This window comes from Oscarella lobularis, chromosome 9 (genome assembly GCF_947507565.1).
Source record: "Oscarella lobularis chromosome 9, ooOscLobu1.1, whole genome shotgun sequence".
In the NCBI taxonomy this organism is placed as follows: domain Eukaryota; kingdom Metazoa; phylum Porifera; class Homoscleromorpha; order Homosclerophorida; family Oscarellidae; genus Oscarella; species Oscarella lobularis.
The window spans coordinates 995352-1015388 of record NC_089183.1 but is presented as its reverse complement, the minus strand read 5'-3'; the positions used below and the strand labels follow the sequence as shown (position 1 = coordinate 1015388).

General features: G+C 48.5%; 3 protein-coding genes, 2 long non-coding RNA genes and 1 pseudogene across 18 annotated transcripts; 4 read left to right on the top strand and 2 right to left on the bottom strand.

Moving 5' to 3' along the window:
* Window positions 1–99: 99 nt before the first annotated feature.
* LOC136190881 (uncharacterized) lies at window positions 100–6381 on the top strand. Of its 7 annotated transcripts, none has more exons than XM_065979171.1 (8): window positions 100–296; window positions 362–511; window positions 565–734; window positions 793–2911; window positions 2965–3051; window positions 3106–3245; window positions 4024–5643; window positions 5787–6381. In XM_065979171.1, the coding sequence occupies exons 7-8, from the start codon at window positions 4050–4052 to the stop codon at window positions 6203–6205; spliced, it is 2013 nt and encodes a 670-aa protein (XP_065835243.1). In that variant the 5' UTR covers window positions 100–296; window positions 362–511; window positions 565–734; window positions 793–2911; window positions 2965–3051; window positions 3106–3245; window positions 4024–4049; the 3' UTR covers window positions 6206–6381. The 7 variants fall into 7 exon arrangements, with proteins under 7 accessions (XP_065835243.1, XP_065835245.1, XP_065835249.1 ...); XM_065979173.1 differs by having other exon boundaries at window positions 362–734; window positions 793–862; window positions 935–2911; XM_065979177.1 differs by having other exon boundaries at window positions 362–734; window positions 793–2582; window positions 2754–2911.
* LOC136190890 (collagen triple helix repeat-containing protein 1-like) lies at window positions 372–1384 on the bottom strand. Its single transcript, XM_065979193.1, has 2 exons — window positions 895–1384; window positions 372–844 (listed from the first exon to the last, which is right to left on the bottom strand). The coding sequence occupies exons 1-2, from the start codon at window positions 1369–1371 to the stop codon at window positions 494–496; spliced, it is 828 nt and encodes a 275-aa protein (XP_065835265.1). The 5' UTR covers window positions 1372–1384; the 3' UTR covers window positions 372–493.
* Window positions 6382–6425: 44 nt separating the features above from the next.
* LOC136190887 (monocarboxylate transporter 4-like) lies at window positions 6426–9544 on the top strand. 8 transcript variants are annotated; one of them, XM_065979183.1, is made up of 6 exons: window positions 6426–6766; window positions 6920–7494; window positions 7557–7926; window positions 7974–8530; window positions 8581–8671; window positions 9494–9544. In XM_065979183.1, exons 1-4 carry the CDS (start codon window positions 6430–6432, stop codon window positions 8177–8179), a joined length of 1488 nt encoding a protein of 495 aa, XP_065835255.1. In that variant the 5' UTR covers window positions 6426–6429; the 3' UTR covers window positions 8180–8530; window positions 8581–8671; window positions 9494–9544. The 8 variants fall into 8 exon arrangements, with proteins under 8 accessions (XP_065835255.1, XP_065835257.1, XP_065835261.1 ...); XM_065979185.1 differs by lacking the exon at window positions 9494–9544 and adding an exon at window positions 9003–9024; XM_065979189.1 differs by lacking the exon at window positions 9494–9544 and having other exon boundaries at window positions 7974–8255; window positions 8432–8530; window positions 8581–8870.
* Window positions 9545–12582: 3038 nt separating this feature from the next.
* LOC136190907 (uncharacterized) lies at window positions 12583–13927 on the top strand. The gene is made up of 3 exons (XR_010670665.1): window positions 12583–12698; window positions 12760–13063; window positions 13120–13927. It is a non-coding gene; the product is annotated as an uncharacterized lncRNA (long non-coding RNA).
* Window positions 13928–14898: 971 nt separating this feature from the next.
* LOC136190896 (uncharacterized) lies at window positions 14899–18086 on the top strand (annotated as a pseudogene).
* A 940-nt stretch (window positions 18087–19026) lies between these two features.
* Window positions 19027–19574, bottom strand: LOC136190906 (uncharacterized). Its single transcript, XR_010670664.1, has 3 exons — window positions 19500–19574; window positions 19241–19416; window positions 19027–19191 (listed from the first exon to the last, which is right to left on the bottom strand). It is a non-coding gene; the product is annotated as an uncharacterized lncRNA (long non-coding RNA).
* Window positions 19575–20037: the final 463 nt, after the last annotated feature.

Sequence of the window (20037 nt, the reverse complement as noted above, 5' to 3'; positions counted from 1 at the left end):
AACGCCCCCGTTTTCTTTAGTGGAGGAGGAAACAATGAGCACGATTGTTTGTGACTCTCCTATTAGCCTCAGTTCCAGACCTTCTCTCCCCACGGATTAGAACATCCGGGAGAGAGAGGGTCTGGTCTCTCAGAACCTCAGAACGTATCCCTGGTCAGTAGCACGCGCTCCAACTCAGTGTTAGCTTGGTCGTACGGTAACCACCTCGCTAACCAGCGATGCTTTATTGCGCAAGCGAACGAAAGAGGCCGAGAGGGATTTAGAAAGTCAGCAGTGTCATTTTCGCAAGAACCAAGGTTAGCACCGTCCGTCTATACGTCCTATGGACCTAATTATTTCCCTGTTGATACCTCGGGAGCAGAACGATCCTCGATGGTCATGATCAAGATCGAAGAATTCGAAACTCATTGACAGACACACAAAGGCAGACAAGCACATCTAGTCTCTATGGATAGAATCTGCGCAGATAACAAAGTAACATCAGTGCGCTTAGTCAATTTTGCGACTGAGGGTATTCTTCGATCATTATGCGCGAAACTGAATTCCATCCTGACAAACGATTAGATGATCCGTAATTGGGACAGTTTCCAACACGAACGGCTATCCTTATTATTCCGGATGGAATGTTCTCACAAAAACCTTCTATATGGCGTGGTCGAAGAACATCGGAATTGATATTGACGTACACGACTCCTTCAATTGTTATCGGTCCTGAGCATTCCGCTCCATTAAAGGTGATGTACCAACGTCCACAGCAGCCGCCCCCATGACAATGGACTCTCATATTGGCAGCGTAAGCTACTTTTAAGGCGGTAGACGAGTGACGTTTTGTGAAAAGGCATTCCTAATGCAAAGAAATCCGGTATGCTGATATCAAGTCTTATAGCAATGTACCTTTATAAGACCTGTGTCTTTTTCGTCATATTCCTCCCAGACACACTGCTTCCAATTAGTGGAAGGCGTGGTACCGTTTTCTCCTTGAGGCCCGGGCTCTCCCAGATTTCCTTTTATTCCCTTCTCCCCTTTCGTTCCCATTCGTCCAACTCCAATTGGTCCTCGCTCTCCCAAACTCCCCTTGGGACCTGTTATTCCGGTAGCTCCTTTGTCACCTTTTGGGCCCTTGGTTCCGTCGCTTCCTTTTTGTCCTTGCAAGCCGTCTCTTCCTGGCAATCCGTTGTGTCCCGGAGTCCCAGGGATTCCTGGAAGTCCTGAACAGACACCAGAGGTATCCTTAGTAGAAACGTCGGTCAGAACTTCACCTAAAGAAATCGTAATCAATCCCTGCATAGTTGCTATCTGGTCATTACCCTTGATAGCGTCGTGAGATAGTATTAGAGCAAGAAGACAGTGAAAACTTAATTTGACATTCATCTCGTAGGATAACCTTGGTTGTCGAAGCTGTATGTCTCCGCTCTCAACCTCACCCCCTTATATAGATTGAGTTAGAACCCGGGTCGCGATGTTGGCTTCGCAAAACATGATTGGAAGCTGAGGTATTTTCCGTTCTCCATCCTGGTTGAGCGTATGACCGCGGGCCGCAGAACATGGTCATGATGTGAAACATGTTTAGCCGCTGACGTATTTTCCGTCTTCCTTCCTACATTAGACCCATCCTCTCTAGCGTTGAGTATGATCGAGAGAAGACTATATAAAATACGGTCATGATGTCTGTGATTATACTTTATTAATTAAGCATGTAACGAGAGATAAGAAAGCGAAAGTGGGCGACCTGGGGCCGCGGGCGGCTCATATTATTCAGAGTTCTCTCTCCACCGGTCCGTAAGTCCTGGCTATCTCGCTGCAGAGCGAATGCCGCGTGGCGAAGGAACGGCTGCTTCTAACGACGTGTACAGTCTTGGCGTGACCTTGATTGAAATATTTTCTGGGGTCTTTCCCGACGAAAGGCAAACGCAAGTGGATGTCCTGTCTTGTCGTCCGACGTTATTTCTGCTCTGTTCTTCTATGATTTAGGCATATTCAGACAATCGTCCCTCGTCTCAAAATTGTTTTGGACACCCGGAAAGATTTCGCAGAAAGTGATTTGTCAGCTTCAGAATTTGTTGCTGTGAAAGTCAAACGTTGGTGAATGAGAGAAACAGTCACAAAGCTGCCCTCTAAGTTATGGTGTAGCCTACTCGTGGACGTGTGGGACAGTTCTTATTGCAGTGACGTCATGCAGAGGCACACACCTGTCGACGTCATTGAACGTGCGCAACCGCCTCCGCTGAACCGTAGAACTTTCGCTCCGCGCTAGCGGATTTCGCTCAGGATCATGCAACCCGTTGCACGTCTTTGTCATTGCCCGTGTACCGACGTGCGCGGCACAGGGAACTAAGTCACTAAGGACGATAGCGATTCCTAACGCAAGAATTGGACTCTCTGCGACCTTTCAATGCGTCCAGTGCTCCAGAAATTACCTTGGGAAAAGAGAGTCACTCGTTTCGTTACGTAAACCTTACCAGCAAATAAACGAGATGTCGAGACTGTACCGCAGACTCATAAATATCCCACGCTTCAATTTTGCAACAAACGTTGCAGGGAATTTGGAGGAGACGAAGTTATCTACTAAAACCTAAATGCAGGTACAGTATCAGTATATAATATAGAATATTATGTAGATGAGGTAACGACGTCTTCAACGGCTTACACTCATACTTAGGCCTACGTACAAAGACATCTTTCACTCATACTCTACTACGGATGTTTCGATAGAGAAGCTGCAGTGAAAATGGCATAAAATGAAAATCTTACAGGAATTGTTATGCTTGGATATATTCTGGCCATGCTCGGCATTGAGGGCTTCGTCTTTGTTCAACGTCCTGCGGACTTGTTCAAGAGGCCAGATCAAAATCAGTGACTGATTGGAGTTTTGAAAAGATTGATGTTTGGCACTGCTCCGAAAGTTACCCGGGTAAGCGAAACTAAACCCCTTATCTGCTGATGTTCAAAGGAATTGTTTGACAGGAGAGAATTGGCAATTCACGTCGTTAGGAGCACTGAAGGTGCAACACTTTGCATATACGAAACGAACAATGCAATAAGAAGACAGAGGTACTTGAAACTGAGTCTTATCAAGGTTGCGCGCCATCTCCTTTTTGCATACAGTGGTGGGGGTGACCTTATAATCTCACATGCGCATTCTGATGTGACGTCCATAAAAGGAGATGAGCTAGACAAGACACACGCATTTTATCGGCCGCCAGCAGAGGAGCCATCGTCGTAACTCGTCCGAAGTCAGTCGTCAGGTAAATGCTTCCCGCGAACGTTGTAGCAAACTATAAGCCGGCTTATAATCGATCCATCGAACCCCGGCCATTCATAATGCAGAAAAGCCCTGAACGCGCCCATTTCTTTTGATTTGGCTTAGCAAACTGCAAGCAGGCGTTTAGTGCTTACCGTTAATTAAGCTCCTGTTTGACAGTGCAGCGAAAGACACCGAGTGCATGCACATATAGATATTGAAATTACGTAACTGAAACTGAACCCTGTGCTACGTGGCCCGACAAGCTTTGGTCAAACACGCAAATCCCTGTCGAACAAAGCAGCGTACGACTATTGAGTATGGATGCTAGAGCGTTCAAATAGGTTTTAGACGTTTTTATGCAAGACGTCAGCGGCGGGTGCGTCACACCCCAAGCAGAAACGTCCCTTTATTTACGCCTGGCAGCCGCCAATATGCGCTTGTCCTTTGCTTGAGTGCAAACAAGTCGTAAAGCGTGATTACAAAGAGACAGGACAGGCGCGGCGCGGAGCCGTGGGTCCGCGGGGGCAGCTTAGGTGGGAGCATGAAATTAGTCGGAACTGAACTTAGTTTCCAGGAATCATGTGATCTGCGCACCCCGTCCCCCGCAAAAAATTCTAATTTAATTTGATTGTCTTATCAATTGCCACGTGAGTTGGTTCTAAATTTAGTAGAATGGTTTTTACAACTTTTACAGCGATGCATTCCCAAGGCAGAGCAGTTGTCCCGTACTAAAATAAAATTGTTGTCAATAGCATGCTCTCTTTTTCTTTGTTTTATAGACTAAACGTTTCACTATTTTCCGCTAATGGAGGAGGCAATCGTTGGAATCATGGTTGACGTATCGGGCTCCATGAGAGACACCTATCGCATGCATGATTCAAGTGATGCAAAGGTTGAGCGTTCACACGCTATCATTACAACAATCATTAACATAGTCAAACGAGAAGCCAGCCGTCACAATCGGAGAGAATTTGTTTTCACCTGCGCTTTTGGACTCGAAGCTGAAGAAGTTCCCCCCGTGGGTGACATTTTGCCGCTGCTGGAGTGTCTCTCACAACGCCGGCGGGAGAACGCCTACCAACCGTTGATTAGGCTAGCAAGAAGACATGATGTTGCCCACGCAGAAAGGTGGATTCGCGATTCACTCACCGAAAATGAAGCATTAATTCTGGAACAGTTTTTACGCGATAATCGGGCGTTGACGCTCCAAATGCTTAATCTAATTCCGGGAAGCAGCAAGACGTTTGTCGTCGGGGGGGTGGTTGACGGAGCTGGTTATGTGCCGTTCGTTGGCGGTTTCTTTAATCGGGTCCTAAAGCAGAAAGAACAAAGCTTGGTAAAAAACTCGGATGCGTACCGAAGAGCGAAAGAAATCATAAAGGAAAAAATGCCGAATCTACTGACGTTGAAACCCATACCAGTTCAGAAAGCATCTGAGATACTTGACGACCTCCTTGCTATAGGTCCTGACGCCTCTGCGAAAACTGCACACGATCAAATTCGTAAGACGTTGGATCCTATCAAGCCGTACATTTTTGGCGGCACCCCGATGTGCAAAGCACTACAAGACGTTCAAAATGTTTTTGACTCCTGCTCTCAACATCGAAAAGTTTTGTTCATTTTATCCGACGGACAATCGACCGATGGCGATCCACGCGACATTGTCAAAAGTTACGGATTTCGCTCGTTATCTGTAACTATAGTGACTTGTTACCTGACAGTTGATTATCTATATAACCCTAAACAACTGCTTTACGAACCAGATGATAGCTGGGCAGACGACGATGGCAGAAGAGCACTGTTTGACATGAGCTCATCGATGAAAAATAGTCACACGCCGATATCATACCTCGTTGATCACGGATGGGAACTTCCCTTGTCAGGTGAAAGTCGTTTGTTTGTCCAGGCCAACAGTTTGGAAGTGGTCGACGAGTTCTGCAGAATTGTAGTCTCACACATCAACCAGCCCTGCGATGCACTGCTTGATATCATTGAGAAGGTGCCGCTTGCAGACTACATCGACCACATAAAAAATCAATTCGAGCCGGCGGAGCAAGAAAGAGGCACGTGCTACGCTAACGCAATAGCAGCGGCGTTTCATCTCGCGATGCACCGAATCGTCGGCCGATTTGGAGGCTACCCATCCTTTGAAAGCATTCGTCTTGTGATCATTGCCCAATACGGAATTTATGGGGCAAACACCGAGAGGGTCCTTAACGAGGTATGCAACGAGTATCGCTTGCGATTTTGCAAAACGGATGAGCGAGGTGCTCGAAAGGCCATTAATGAAAGGCGAGCTTTAGTAGCCAGATTTTCTCTCTATAAAGAGCAGTGGGATAAATTTCATGCGTTCTACCAGACCACGAGACAGGGAATTCTTCACAAAAGCGACTTACAAGGTAAAATACAGTGATACTCTTACAACAAAACGTTTTCCGTTAAATTTATTCAACTTTATAAAATGTACGTTTATTAATTAATTATCAATAGTGTTAACAAATGAACTGCCAGGTATTACATAAATTATTGTCACTTTTCATAGGGTCGTACACTGGCCGAAAGGTCAGGCACGCTGTGGTGCTGACTGGATGTGACCCAGACAGTTTGACATTTATGAACTCGTGGGGGACACACTTTGCAGACGGAGGATTTTTTCGAGTAGAGGACGAGAACGTGCTCGACGAGATGGAGTTTTTTGACATCTACTGGAAGGAGGACGATCTTACGCTATCAGAACGTGAAGCATATAAAAGGGAAGCCGTAAGAAGATCAAAAGAACTTGCAGACAAATTTCCAAGCCTAGAAGATTTACATTGCATGTGCCCAAAATGCGGGAAGAGGTCGCCAGTATCCAGTTTCCGCGGTGACGTATTGAACGCTCTGTGCCCCAAATGCTACTCAACGTTTAAGCCCACGTCGAATGATTTACTTTCAGCTCTGTACAGCAAAAAGCATCAGTGATATCGTTACAAGACTAGTTGTTTTTGTATCCATCCCTTGAGGTTTGAGAACGTACCTTGGATCATTTTCTGTACGATTTCTTTTGTCTGTCATTTTTGGTAGAACTGGTCGTTTTAGAATTTCGAACATTTCCAGGAAGCTGAGCAAGTTTTTTAGCGAATCTCTGGATTGTCATAATTAGATTTGTCTGTCTCGTGACCCTTAGCGTGCTTCTGAGCGAATCAATGGCGATTTGTTTAGCTCGTCTTTGGGAGCTGCGTCTATCCATTGCAGTCGGCGTCGTAGCCTTCATTTCGTACTGTTTATCCGGCGGCGCGATGTACGCATCTGGGATCCTTTTCAACGAGCTGCTCAAGAGACCCTGTGATAGTAGAGAAACGGCGTGGAATTCCACGGTTTCTTCCAACGACAGCGCTACTTGCACGTCGAACGACACTTGCGAACGCAAATTGTGCGGCGGCTATACGTCAGCCGAAGGCAACGTGTCGATCACAGCTGCCTCTCCTGTCCTATCGTTCGAATCGGAATGCGGCGGATTTGGCCAAAGCAGAGGAAGCACAGGTAAAGTGTCGAAAAGTATCTCGCGGGTATCGAGGATATTGATTAAATAATTTAATTAATTAATTAATTAAATTAATTAGTTAATTAATACAAGTGTTAACTCCAAGTATGATAGTCTCTAATATTCGTTCTTTTCTTTCTTCCTTCTCATAGCGTGGACGTACTCGGTTTTCTTTTTCTTTGCGACGATTTTTTGCTTACCGTCCGGCATTCTAATCGATCGCTTTGGCCCGCGAGCCGTCGCTACGGCCGGCGGTCTTTTCTTTGGCGTCGGCTTTATAGCCGCATCGTTCACTTCATCAGTCATTACGTTCGTTTTGCCTTACGGTCTCCTGGGAGGCCTTGGCTTCGGTTTTCTTTACACGAGCTCTCTAGTGATTGTATCCGATCACTGGCGTAGACGAGGCTACGGGCCCGCAGCGAACGGCGTCACCACGTCCGGCATGGGTGTCGGCACGGCGGCGTTCGGTCCAATTTCGTACGCCATCATAAAAAGATTTCGCTGGCGCTGGTATCTTCGCGTCTTCGGATTTTGCTTCCTCGCCACGTCCGCGCTAACGTTGATCGTCTATCGAAAAATCAAGGGCGACGAAGAGGAGGAGGAGAGCGGCAGTCGACAGAAACGACGAATTTTTGATCGCTCGCTTTTGAGGAGTCCGGCATTTATTTTCTATTTTATTGGAGTTGCCATCATGTTCCTAGGTGCTACCGTTCCCATAGTACATATGGTAAGAATAGTGGTGCAAATAGTCTTTTCACACATATAAAGCAGTTTCCTTCTTTGTTATAGGTACGCTATGCTATTGATTTGTGCGTCTGCGAATCCGACGCCGACTATCTCGTCACCTACATGGGCGTCGCTTCCGTGCTCGGTCGCATCGTCATTGGCCTCTTCGCTAATCACAAGAAAATACGTCCAATATATCTTTTTCAAGTCTGCGTCGCTTCCTGTGCCGCTGCCGTATTCGGCACGCTTTTTATAACGAACTACGGCGGCTTCGTAGCATTTATGGTCGTTTTTGGATTCTTTTCAGGTGCCATCCTGTCGTTTGCTATAGTCGTGGTGGGAAGCATCGTTCGCAAGGAGCAGGTTCCTCAGGCGTTGGGCTGGGCACTGTTCGCCGAAGGACCGTCGAGCATCATAGCGTCACCAATTGCAGGTACCAAAATGTACTGCATATGCATACACACACAATAATCATTCTAGGTTGGCTCTACGATGCCACGTGCTCGTATTCCTATTCGTTCTATTTTGGAGGGTCTGCTTTTGCTTTGGCGTTTTTCGTACTATCTTTTGTTCCTTACCTTCAACGGAAGCATCCCGGTGTCTACGATTCAAAAATGAAGATCAATCGAGATAAGACATTTTCGATATCTTTTCTTGGGACGAAGTTGAGAGAATCCTCGGTCTAAATATTATTTATTATATGATACCCGGTGATGACGTATTTTCGTGACGTCTCTCAAGTGAAGAGCTCATAGCGATTTGGTACGTAATGTGTAAAAGAACGTCAGTGTATCGGTTTACGCAGACCATAAAAGGAAGAATTTAAGCTGGTTGTTTACCCGATCTCCTCCGTTGTGCTGTTGAGGAGGATGCAAATCGTCTAAATATAGCAGAGTACATATGTAACAAACAATGAAATGAACACTGATCTTTGAAAGGGAGAATTTTGAGCTGACCGTTCTGCTGCCGTGTGGAGGCAGTCAAATCTTGCGCCGACATCTTAGCAGTCATGCAGACAATTCAGTTGCCAAACGACGGTTAGATTCAGTCTACTGACTGTACTTCTTTTCTATCTATGATCCTACAGTGTCTACTGGAGATGATAGCGCGCGTTTATGGGTCGATGAACTGCCTTCTTTGCGGCGTTTTCAAGCGGCCTTTGTTCAACCATATGCAAGGTAGGAAACAGTAGCCACGTCATACAGCGCGAACGAGCAAAAGAAGGAAGATCCGCCGTGAGGCACAAAAACGCACGCTGTCTGCAATTTTTTGCCGTCGAACCGTTAATCGCCCGATCTATAAAAGACCCTTAGAGACAGAGAATTATGTCACCTAGGAGAAAACGGTCGTACAGATAGGCATACGTTGGTCTTCACGTACCCAGAGCCGTATATACGGTTCTGCACGTACCCACCGTGTGACGTCATCTGAAATTCTGTTCGTGCATTTATTGACGACACATGCAGTAACATAAAGGCACAGCGCGAAACCCGTTTTACCTCAATTCAGCGACAAAGGCAAACAGCAATACTGTACAACGTTTGTCTGTGTCTGCGTGGCGTCATTAATTATGCAACCAGCTGTAGATCATTCTCAGCGTCGTCAGCAGCAGGACGCTGAGAATACGCCTCCGCGGCACTCTTGCCCTCACTCGGCTCCCTCGCCACTCCCGCATGCGCCGCGGCATCCTGAGACAGCGGCGTCACGGACGGTAGAGAAACGGTGGTGGGCTTTCGGGGCGTGTAGGGCAGCGGTAGAACACTGTAGGGATTGCGACGGAACAGGCGTCGTTTCTTTGTTCGAGCGCACGCTGTGATGACAAAGGCGAGCAGAATAAGACCAAAGACAGCTCCACCACTCGCAATGGCAATTATAGTTGTAGTAGACAAACCTAGAAGAGATTGAATAATATAAAGAATCTGTCTGGCCAGATTAGGGCTAGAAAGTAGGGTTGCTACAGAGAGGCGTTTAATTAATTGAAGGGTCGTTTCTGTTTATAGTATCCGGTTATAATTTTACAATTCAAACTGAAGCCCGATAAAACTCCACCAGCCATGATCTATCTCCTTGTTATATCTAATCTTACCTGCGGCGCAGTTTCGCTCGTCCGAATAGTCGCCGCAATTGTCAACGCCGTCGCAGGCGTAAGTCGATTTGATGCACCGTCCGTTATCGCAACGAAATGAGTCCTTGTAATCATAGCAAAGTTGACATCTCACCTCGTCCGATCCGTCGGAGCAGTCGTCAACACCGTCGCAACGATCCGATCTCGACACACACTCCGAGTTGCCGCATCGGAATTCATCATTTCTACACTCAAATACGGAACCGCAATCCTCCTCGTCCGAATAGTCCCGGCAGTCGTCTGCACCGTTGCAGCGTTCATGTTTCGAAACGCATCGACCGTTACGACACTGAAATTGATCGTGTCCATGGCAACGACTATAGGCCGGCTCCGGTGTTTCGTCGCATCCCCACTCGTCTGACCCATCACTACAGTCTATGTGACCGTTGCAATGATACCAATTCGTCATGCAGTCTCCATTGGCGCATCGAAATTCGTCGTTGTAGTTGTCGTAGCAATGGCACTTTTCGTCCGATTTATCGTCGCAGTCGTTGTTACCGTTACAACGCCAATGTTTGTCGATGCATTGGCCATTCGAACATTTGAACTGATCATCGCCGGGACACGCAGGAGGCGCCGTCGTAACGTTGCAGTTCTCCTCGTCCGAAGCGTCGCCGCAGTCAACGCCGCCGTCGCAACGCCAACTGTAAAAAACGCATTGTCCGTTGTCGCATTGAAATTGCCAGTCGGCGCAGCCCGTGGATGCCGGACAGTCGCGCTCATCCGAATCATCCCCACAGTCGTCTGCACCGTCGCAGCGTTCATAGTTCAGCACGCATTGACCGTTACGACACTGAAATAGATCGTATCCATGGCAACGACTATAGGGCGTAGTGGGATCCGGCCCCGGTGTTTCGTCGCATCCCCACTCGTCTGACCTATCACTGCAGTCTATGTGACCGTTGCAATGATACCAATGGACGATGCAGTCTCCATTGGCGCATCGAAATTCGTCGTTGTAGTCGTAGTCGTGGTAGTAGTCGTCGTAGTCGTCGTAGCAATCGCAGTCTTCGTCGGAGTTATCGTCGCAGTCGTTTTTACCGTTACAACGGCGATGCTTCTCAATGCATTGGCCATTCGAGCATTTGAACTGATCATCGCCGGGACACGCAGGCGGCGCCGTGGTAACGTTGCAGTTCTCCTCGTCCGAAGCGTCGCCGCAGTCGACGCCGCCGTTGCAACGCCAACCGTAAAAAATGCATTTTCCGTTGTTGCATTTAAATTGATAGTCAGCGCAGCCCGTGGTGGGTGCCGTTGTCGGACAGTCGCGCTCATCCGAATAATCCCCACAGTTGTTGTATCCGTTGCAGCGACCCGACTGGGCAATGCAGCGGCCATTCGCGCATTGAAACTCGTCGTCAGGACATGACAAGCTCGTCGTAGCAGTGCAGTTAGTCTCGTCCGAAAGATCGCCGCAGTCGTCGAACTCGTTGCAAATACGCGCGCGATCGACGCAGCGTCCGTTGTCGCAACGAAAATCGACGTCTTGACACGTCGTCGTCGTCTCGACGAATACGACGAGAAAAACAAGAACTAACGTAAATAAAAAAAAGGTGGAACGCGAGGAAACCCTTTCGAGTGCTGGCCATGCAGGAACGCGGAAATGAAAAGATCCGGAAGCAGTCGAAAAGAGTCGTGCTATAACGCGGGAGGTCTTTGAACGATCTAAGAGCGTTGCGACGGGACGAGAGGTTCGTATATACAAGAAGACTCTAATTGAGGTTCTCCGATATCCTTCTCGCTATACATTCAGGTGTTCAACGGCCCACCCGCTGTCTCACCGGCACGCTTCCGTGATATTTTCATCGACGCGTCTGACCCTTTGGTAACCGTTGAGATTTGGAGGGAGCGGATGTTGTGACTGGCCGAAGAACGCTGAAGCTGAAGTGGAAGTTATTCCGAAGCGCATGTGCAATGCAATTTGGAGGCTGAGGAATATAATTATTCTCGCAGGGGCGCAATCGTTTGGCGAAGTCCAAAGTGAAACGGGAGAGTGTAGGATATAGCTGAACTTTTTTGCTGTCGGGCAAAGGTGCTCTAGCTCTAGCTTGGATGCTAGCGAAGCCAATCTACTTTCGAGAACTCCTAAAGGTTGGCAACGTCACTAGAACCCACCACTTATCTGATCGTCACTTAGTAGGCAGAAAAGGCCTTAGGTTAGCTCTGACAACGCCATTAGTGTCACGTTCTTTGGTGAAACCCAAGAAAAGAACAGCCAATTGCTGTATAAAAGAACGAAGAGGAAAATTTGAATGCCAAGAGGAGAGCAAATTCATAACGAGTTATCATGGTACGCTATTTCCCCTTCTTGCTCTGCAGCGCCATTATATAACAGTAATATTTCCATCAATAATTAGAAGGGAGAATAAACCAAAAAACCGTCGCTTTGCTCCAATGTTCCATCTGACGAGTCATCGTCAATGTTCCAGACCTGACCTCGGTGGCGACTCATTAAATAGCAAATGTCTAAGAAACCGTCGTAGTGTTTATTGCCAGCGGTTTCTGCGAGCATAGACGCGTTTTCCATTTTGTACTACACGCGTTACGTATACTATTTCTCTTTTCTGTGTATTTGGGTATTGACCTATAGTAATCGACATCATAACGGATAGTCACGTGACATATGCAGAGAAGTTTTCTCGTTCGCCGTCTGTGCTCGAGTTTGGTGCATGATTGGTGCGAGCAATATCAGGATAAACTCAAGTCGCCTAGATACGGTTGTGGCGGCCCTTTAGGGGTGGCGATCTTCCGTTTCCTAGAAGGCGTCAGGTTCTCGTCGATTTGTGCGGTGCATGCTCTCGTCCTTCTTCCGCACATAGTCAATTAGCACTCGAGTCTACTCGAGTTGCGACTCAGCTAGCAGGCTCAGCAGGCTCGTGACCCTTAGCGTGCTTCTCCAGCGAATCAATGGCGATTTGTTTAGCTCGTCTGTGGGAGCTACGATTATCCATTGATGTCGGCGTCGTAGCCTTCATTTCGTACTGCTTAGCCGGCGGCGCATTGTTCGCATCTGGGATCCTTTTCAACGAGCTGCTCAAGATCGAGGCCTTGAAACTGAAGCTGTTTTCTTTCTCTTATAGGTACGCTATGCTATTGATTTGCGCGTCTGCGAATCCGAAGCCGACTATCTCGTCCATCTAGATGGGCGTCGGTTCCGTGCATGCTCCGTCATTGGCCTCTTCGCTAATCACAAAAAAAGACGTCCAATATATCTTTTTCGAATCTGCGCCGCTTCCTGAGCCGTTGCCGTATTTGGCACGCTATTTATAACAAACTACGGCGGCTTTGTAACGTTTATCGTCGTTTATGGATTCTTTTCAGGTGCTATCCTGTCGATAGTCGTGGTGGGAAGCATCGTTCGCAAGGAGCAGGTTCCTCAGGCGTTGGGCTGGGCACTGTTCGCCGAAGGACCGTCGAGCATCATGTATAGCACCACCAATCGCAGGTACAAAATGCATAATGATCATTGTTTGTTTCTCACTATCAAACTAATACCTGTAGGTTGGCTTTATGATTCCACGTGCTTGTATTCTTATTCGTTTATTTGGAGGGTCGGCTTTTGCTTTGGCGTTTTTCGTGCTTCAACGGAAGTATCCCGATGTTTACAATTCAAAAATGAAGATCAATAAAGATAAGAAATTTTTGATATCTTGGGACTAAGTTGAGAGAATCCTCAGTATGGGTGTCAAGGTGGCAACTGAATGACAAGGATTGTTGCAATAAGCAAATTAAGTCATTTTCTTTCTATTTCGAGATATTCATTTTGACGGCGTCGTCTGTCGTGCGGAACCGCGTGTAGTGACGACAACGAATCATTAGAAGGATGGGAGAACCACAGAAGCCCAGTGGCAGGGAAGTTGCTCCGTGGCTCAAACGCAGGCCGCTGGCACATTCGAGAAGCTGTCGGAAGTCGTCATTCACCTCTGGGCCCCGAGGTGACTAAATAAAACTGGCCCAACTCTTGAGCCAGAGAGGTTAAAAGTGGCTTGAACGCAGGGGAGCCCAACCCCTACTCCAGTGGCACGAGTGATAAACTGCCACCCCACTTGGGCAAGACGCGGTGGGTTACAATAGCGGTCCCCCTGGAACCAGGCCGGCAGAACTCACATCCGAGCGCTGCCGGTCCCAGGCGTCCGAGCCGGGAGACTAAACAGGCTCCAACTCCGACGGGGGAGTAGTGAGGTTGACCCCCACCCAACCGAAGCCTGTACGGGTCCTCGCGGCCTGTGCAGGTGGACAGCGACGACAGGAAGACCTCTGCGCAAATTTTTTTTGTTATTTCCGGTTTATTTCCGGGTTAATATTTAATAAAAAATCATGACTTTCATGCGAGTTTGTCTGCGTGCGACGCGCCTTCTTTCCTCGCGCACACGAGACCTCTCAAAGAAGGTCCCGAAGCAGTTTCAAATTTAGGGTCATGCTCAGGACCCCTTTCATCACTACGCTACAACGACTACTACTGCTACGACTATACCACAAAAAAACTAGAAAATAATTGTCAGCTAAAAGATCTATAAAGTCATTTCTCTGTTCTTTTCTTTCTTCCACGACGTCATGACGCAGTATATTAAGAACAAGAGAGTTTCCAGATAAGACACACGTTTCCAACATGTACCAGGGTTCTAAAAGGAGACGAGGATCACTAGGCAAGAGCGAAGGGAAAGGATAACGATTTATGTCACTTGCCTGAGAGCCCCTGGAGCACGAAGCAATTAACTAATATTAGGCCATACTGTCACATGGATCGCAGTCCTTTTTCTTTCTTCTGCTTCCTTATTCCTAGAACAAAAAAATTAAAAAAGGGTACATCTTTTAATTAATTTTCACAAACCTTGTACAAATTTATTCGCCGCCTTGGGCGTAAAAGTTCCTGAGGATTGTAAGGACCGTAAAAGAGAGGCAGAATTGATTCCCAATTAAAATCCAAACTCCACTTGTATTTTCGCGTGAAGTCTCACTTCCATGATTTTCACTTCCTTGCCAATATCCACATCTGGATACAATATCGTTGTACGCGCTACACAAGCTCCTAAAAAGAAAAAAGGCTTGAGCAGCCAAGCCCAGAGATAAAAAAGCAGCAATGCTCTTGCAAACGTTGTAGCCTATGTACCTACTCAACTTAGAACAACTAGAGGTAATCTAGGAGGGAGAAAAACCGGTTAGTCGAACGTACAATGCGTACGCGTTCAGGTCCCAAGGCAAGGCACGCTTGGAAAGGGCAAAGCACGGATTCTAGAATCCGTGGTCAAAGGCTGAGTGTCCGTACTGTGCGATCCCGTATAATTCCCATGGATTTTCGCAGTGCGAAGCCTCCGGCAGGCCGCTACAAATTCTCCAAAGTCGTCGTCAAAGGAAAGACGTTCAGCGTTCTCGCCGTGAGCCACGTTCCGCCCGCCGGGGCTCCTCAAGAGGACCCCGATCGTCTGTCGCGCACGGGCGACGAGAGACTCGACGTGCTCAACGCCATGATGCCCGACGTTCATCTCTTTCCCAACGCGCCGCATCACGTCGCCCGTTGCACAGGCGCCGACGTCGAATTCCTCGCGAATCTCTACACACGTGACCCGAAAGATCGCGACACGTGGCCCACAGGCGAACGCTGTTTTCAATGTCCCGAGTGCAAGGAGTCGGTGACGAACGTCTCACTGGTCGTCATGGCAGCGGAATGGCATCTCAAGTACGTCCCGGATCCAAGAAAAATGACGTCATCGTTGGTATGCGAATCGCGACGCATGCCCAGACTACGTCATCCCAAGTGCTATCGTCGATTCGCGAATCGCTGCGCGAACGAGTGGGGCGCCGATTCCTCGTGGGACCCGTGTCCGGAACGCAACGTCGTCTCGTTCGAAGCGTTGCCCGAAATGGTAGTGCCAACTGTCACCAAACACTGTTTCGACGTCATAAAGGCCCTCAACGATTATGACATCGGATTGGCAAAATACCTTTGTAACCTGCTTCACGTGACCTCGAACAACCGACGCAAACTAATGCGTTTTATCCAATCAGAACCTTCGACGCCGGAGATACCACGTGACTATGACGACGTCGGCAAAGTCGTCGAGTTGCGTCGACTCGGCGATCGCGAGGCGAAATTCAAAAATTTCGACAAGGCGTTGGAGCACTACGATAGAGCGTTGGAAGTGAGCAGAGTTGACGCGCACTTAACTTACCATCGACGTTCGCAAGTGCACCAGCTGGCCAATCGGCTCAACCGTGCGTTGCGCGACGCCGAACGATGCCTAACGGTCAAACCCGACTGGGTGAAGGGATACCAGCGCAAAGCCGAGTGTCTCCTCGCGCTGGGAGGTCGAGATAGGGAGACGGTCGTCGTCATGACGATAGCGTGCGATCTCGATCCGCGCGACGAAAAATCGGCGCGACTTCTCGCACGCGCTCTCGATCTCGACGACGTCGATTCGTTGGTGGCTGCGATTGCGAATGGTCGCTACGAGCATTTCAACGCGTTTCTCCGTCTCGTCGCCGATCGACTGCAGAACGTCTTGATCAAGGCCCCCGGCGAACGAGCGGTGCACGATCACGACGAGTGGATTGTGATCGACGAGGAGGCGGGCGTGCGCGTGCCCATGCCACTCGCGCGTCGGCAACTTCACTTCGTCGTCACGCACTGCGATGATGTCGTAGACGCGTTGCGCGCGTCCGCGTGCGAGTCAGCGCGCCGTCGCGCCGAGTGGTTCAACGATTTGCTTGGTAAGTACGTTCCCATGTTGAAACGAATGCACGAGACGATGTCGTCGACGGAGTGGGACAGGCTACGCGACGAGCTCCCTTTCGACATCTTTCATCGTATCACGTTGGTTCCGGCCGTCACTCGCGTGACGCGACGATGCGCGAAGGCGAAGGAGAAGCAGGGGAATCCGAAGAAGAAGAAGAAGAAAAGCGTAAAGGTGATGATGAAGAAGAGGAGTCCGAGCGACGACTGATGCCGCCGGAGACGGCGAAAACGTACGACGAATTTGTTCAGCTAGCGGATGAGGAGCAACGGCGAAAGGAGAAAGCGTTGATAGAGGCGACGATGGAGGAACAGAGGCTAAAGTTTCAGTCTCTTCCGCCCGCTTTCGAGTCGAATCCCATGAGGCAGTATGGGCTAAGCGACGATTATATGGCCCAGCTAAAGAGACATCTGTCAAAAGATAGAGTGAGTCCTTTTACACAAGGTAACCTCAAAATCTATTTCCTCGTTTCATTAGAATCGTCCTCAGAGCGAGATACGGAATTGGACGGAAATCGTCGATAGGGATCCCGATGCCATGACGACGGAGGAACTCCACAAATATCTGACGCAACAGGGCATGTACTTGATGGGAAAAGTTCGACGCGAGAATCTCGTCGAACAGGTGAAGAAACTGCGCGTCTACGACGACCTCAGCCCCGCGGATCAGATAATAAAAATTCTACCAGAGGTAAACGAACGGAAAAACTATAGGGCAATTCTATATCTGACCTAACCTTCACGTCTCTTAGATGCAACACGAGGACGGAATTTACGTCGATCCCTACGCCCTCGGCCGACATCGTCTTGCGCTCACCAAAACAGGCAAGGAGCAGTTTTCCACATTATACGGAATCGAAGCGATCGAAGAAGAAGAAGAAGACGATTTCAACGAAACCGATCGCACCGACTCGAACTCTCCTAGACCCTACCTCACCCTGGACGAATTTGAACGACTCGGCTGTTCGTTCGAGCCGAACGAGACGACGCTCGGCGTCCCGTCGGAAATGATCAAACCGATCCTGGAGTCGAACGAGGAAAAGAAGAAGTACATAGTGACGTTGAAGCAAACGGCGTTGCCATTCGATCAACGCAATCGGTACGAAGCCGTTCGGAAGTGCGTCAAAGAGTTGGAGATTTTGAGCGATTTTGCGGATATGAAGATGTCCGACGCGTCGCACCTCGACGCGTCGTCGTCGTCCTTTCGACGACACGATCCCTTTGAGAAGTTTACGCTTCTCAAGGCGACAATCGATTCGGCGCAGACATCTTTCGTCGACTCATGACCTATGATTCAATGTCGAAAGCGGAACGTGAATCTCTCGTCGTTTCGATGCGGGAAACGTACGGATTTGCCTTCGATTGCGACGTCGTCGACGCGGTGATCCAAAACGTTCACTTCACGTGCAACGAGGCGACGATTGTCGAGCCGCTTCGTGAAGTCGATGTCAACGTAGAAGTGAATCGTGATGATGCCGCCGTTCAGGCGGCGACGACGGCGCGCAGGTGCGCTTCGTGTGGGAAGGCTGAGACGAAGATGAAGTGCGGCCGATGCAGGAGCGTCTACTATTGCAATCGCCTGTGCCAGAAGGCGGACTACAAGCGACACAAATCAATCTGCAGATAGCTTTTTCAATATTTGATGATTGCTTTTTTTCTTCGTTGCCGAGCGAGGTTGATTGGTTTTTCGTTTAGTGTCGTGTTGTCGTCGTTTTTTTTGTTCAACTGATGCCGTCGTTTTGCGGCTATTGCGCCCAACTCACCTTCGACCACTGACGGAAGTCAGTTACAGACGTATCTCTGCCTTGACCCGTCTTTGAAAATGGCTTCTGATTGCTGCGATTTGGCTTCCCAAAAGTCACACGACTCCTCCATCTGTATGCTCACATCAGCGATCTTAAAAAAAAATCAAAAATCAAGAACCAAATAATATATGGAGATTATTCTTCTACGCCACGAATGTTACGTGACTAACAAGGTCTCCCACATGCATAATCGAGCGGAAATCGCACGTATCCACCACTGGACGAAAGTCAGTAGATAGACAGCCGTCTATTTTCATGCGATTTTCTCCGCCTTTTGAGCCGGGCAACGGCTGCTAGAGACTGACCCTGACCCGTCCTTTAGTTCTGCCTTTTTAGGGAGGCCATGCAGCACGCTTATTTTCACTACAGAACCATGCACTCATTATTTTTTTGCGAGCCAACGCTCATTTTTTCCCTAATGGTGATTGCGAAGATACATCGCCGGAGTTCTCGATCCCTTCGCTCCATATCACACTCCCTTAGCTCTATATAACGCTACAAGTCTATTTTTCTCGTTTCATTTGTCTCTCGCGCCTCTATCGTTCATAAACTTCTCGTGACGACTAGGCAGACGCGCCGAAAAAGGTTCTTCTCCTACCTCGGTCAACCCGTCGCCTCTATCGTTCTGCATGAACCGTAAAACCAGAGCCATTGAGAATGCAAAGACGCTTTTCTTCTCACGTGACGTTGTTCAGGACATATCGACATGCGCAATACTAAGAAATATTTACTGTCATAAATCTGACACTTAAATTAATCCAACTCCGCTTCCACGCGGCTTAGAGGATCGCGTTCTACGAGAAATAGAAAGAAAATGCCGAACTCTCGCGTACGTGCTGGGGCGCCGTTGACAAGTAATTTTGCATTGGCATGCATGGAGAAATTAACACCAAAGACATCAGCAACGAACGCAAACACTCAAAGACAAGGCTTCTAACAGAAGTTCACGCCAGACTGTCCAAGTCTCGGCGGCTTTCCGATCACAAGGTTTTCTCGTAGTCGTCGAGTACGGAAATGAAACGTTGGAGATCGGCGGCGCTGAAAGAACTGATCGGCATCCAAACGCGTCTATCTAATTTACGCATACTTTTCATTGAGTGCGAGCTTTGAAAGCAACGCCCCAACGTCCTTCTTCAAATTGTCTCGGCCGTACTCGTCCTCCTTAGTAGTAGCCGAGTCGAAAACGTCGTTCATTTCCGCTTTATTGAGCTGGTCTTCAAAACGGCCGAGATAGCGTTGAATAAAGGCGAGCGCTTCAATCGGCTACGAGTGAACAAAAGAAACACGCATGTAGGCATGTACTTCACGGAGCGACAAGGACCCCCCCCCCGGCCCGTCGCTCTTACCTTTTCGGAACGTTGAGCCAAAGCCGAAAGCGTCAACTCTTTCTGTGTTTGGACATTAGTTGGCGGCGAACCCGATCGACGGCGTCGCCAGCCCTCAGATCCGCTCACCATGACTAGCACAAGTAGAATGATAGCAGCAAACTTAGAGGTCATGATTGTCACCGGCTGTCAAACAGAACACGATGTGTCACGGAATGCGCAGTTGCGCATTTGAATAGGCGGGTCCCTACTGTCCACATGATTACCGATCTAATCTACAGTAAGTCAGCTTGGTCACATTCACCTCGTCAAAATACATGTCCGGGAATGATGAGATTGGCATCATGATTCCCTTCCAAATTGAACCATTCTCCGGACTCGTTACTGCCTCACATGCCAGGCCCTTTTCCTCGGACCTCCTATACTCTAACCTTTTCTCTTCACGGGAAAAGAGCCTGGCATGCGAGGCTAGGTCTAATCCATCATGATCACGCAGAACAGCAGCTTGGCCAACTTGGAGATGCACCTGTAGCCAGTTCAACAACTACAAAGACAAGGT

Bases quoted from the DNA above. Each gene is read 5' to 3' on its own strand.
- LOC136190890 (XM_065979193.1), bottom strand. From the start codon at position 1,371: ATGAATGTCAAATTAAGTTTTCACTGTCTTCTTGCTCTAATACTATCT. The intron at 845-894 runs GTACATTGCTAT...TCTTTGCATTAG, and splicing joins AAGACACAGGTCTTATAAAG to GAATGCCTTTTCACAAAACG.
- LOC136190881 (XM_065979171.1), top strand. From the start codon at position 4,050: ATGGAGGAGGCAATCGTTGGAATCATGGTTGACGTATCGGGCTCCATG. The intron at 5,644-5,786 runs GTAAAATACAGT...CACTTTTCATAG, and splicing joins TCACAAAAGCGACTTACAAG to GGTCGTACACTGGCCGAAAG.
- LOC136190887 (XM_065979183.1), top strand. From the start codon at position 6,430: ATGGCGATTTGTTTAGCTCGTCTTTGGGAGCTGCGTCTATCCATTGCA. The intron at 6,767-6,919 runs GTAAAGTGTCGA...TCCTTCTCATAG, and splicing joins CCAAAGCAGAGGAAGCACAG to CGTGGACGTACTCGGTTTTC. The intron at 7,495-7,556 runs GTAAGAATAGTG...TCTTTGTTATAG, and splicing joins CCGTTCCCATAGTACATATG to GTACGCTATGCTATTGATTT.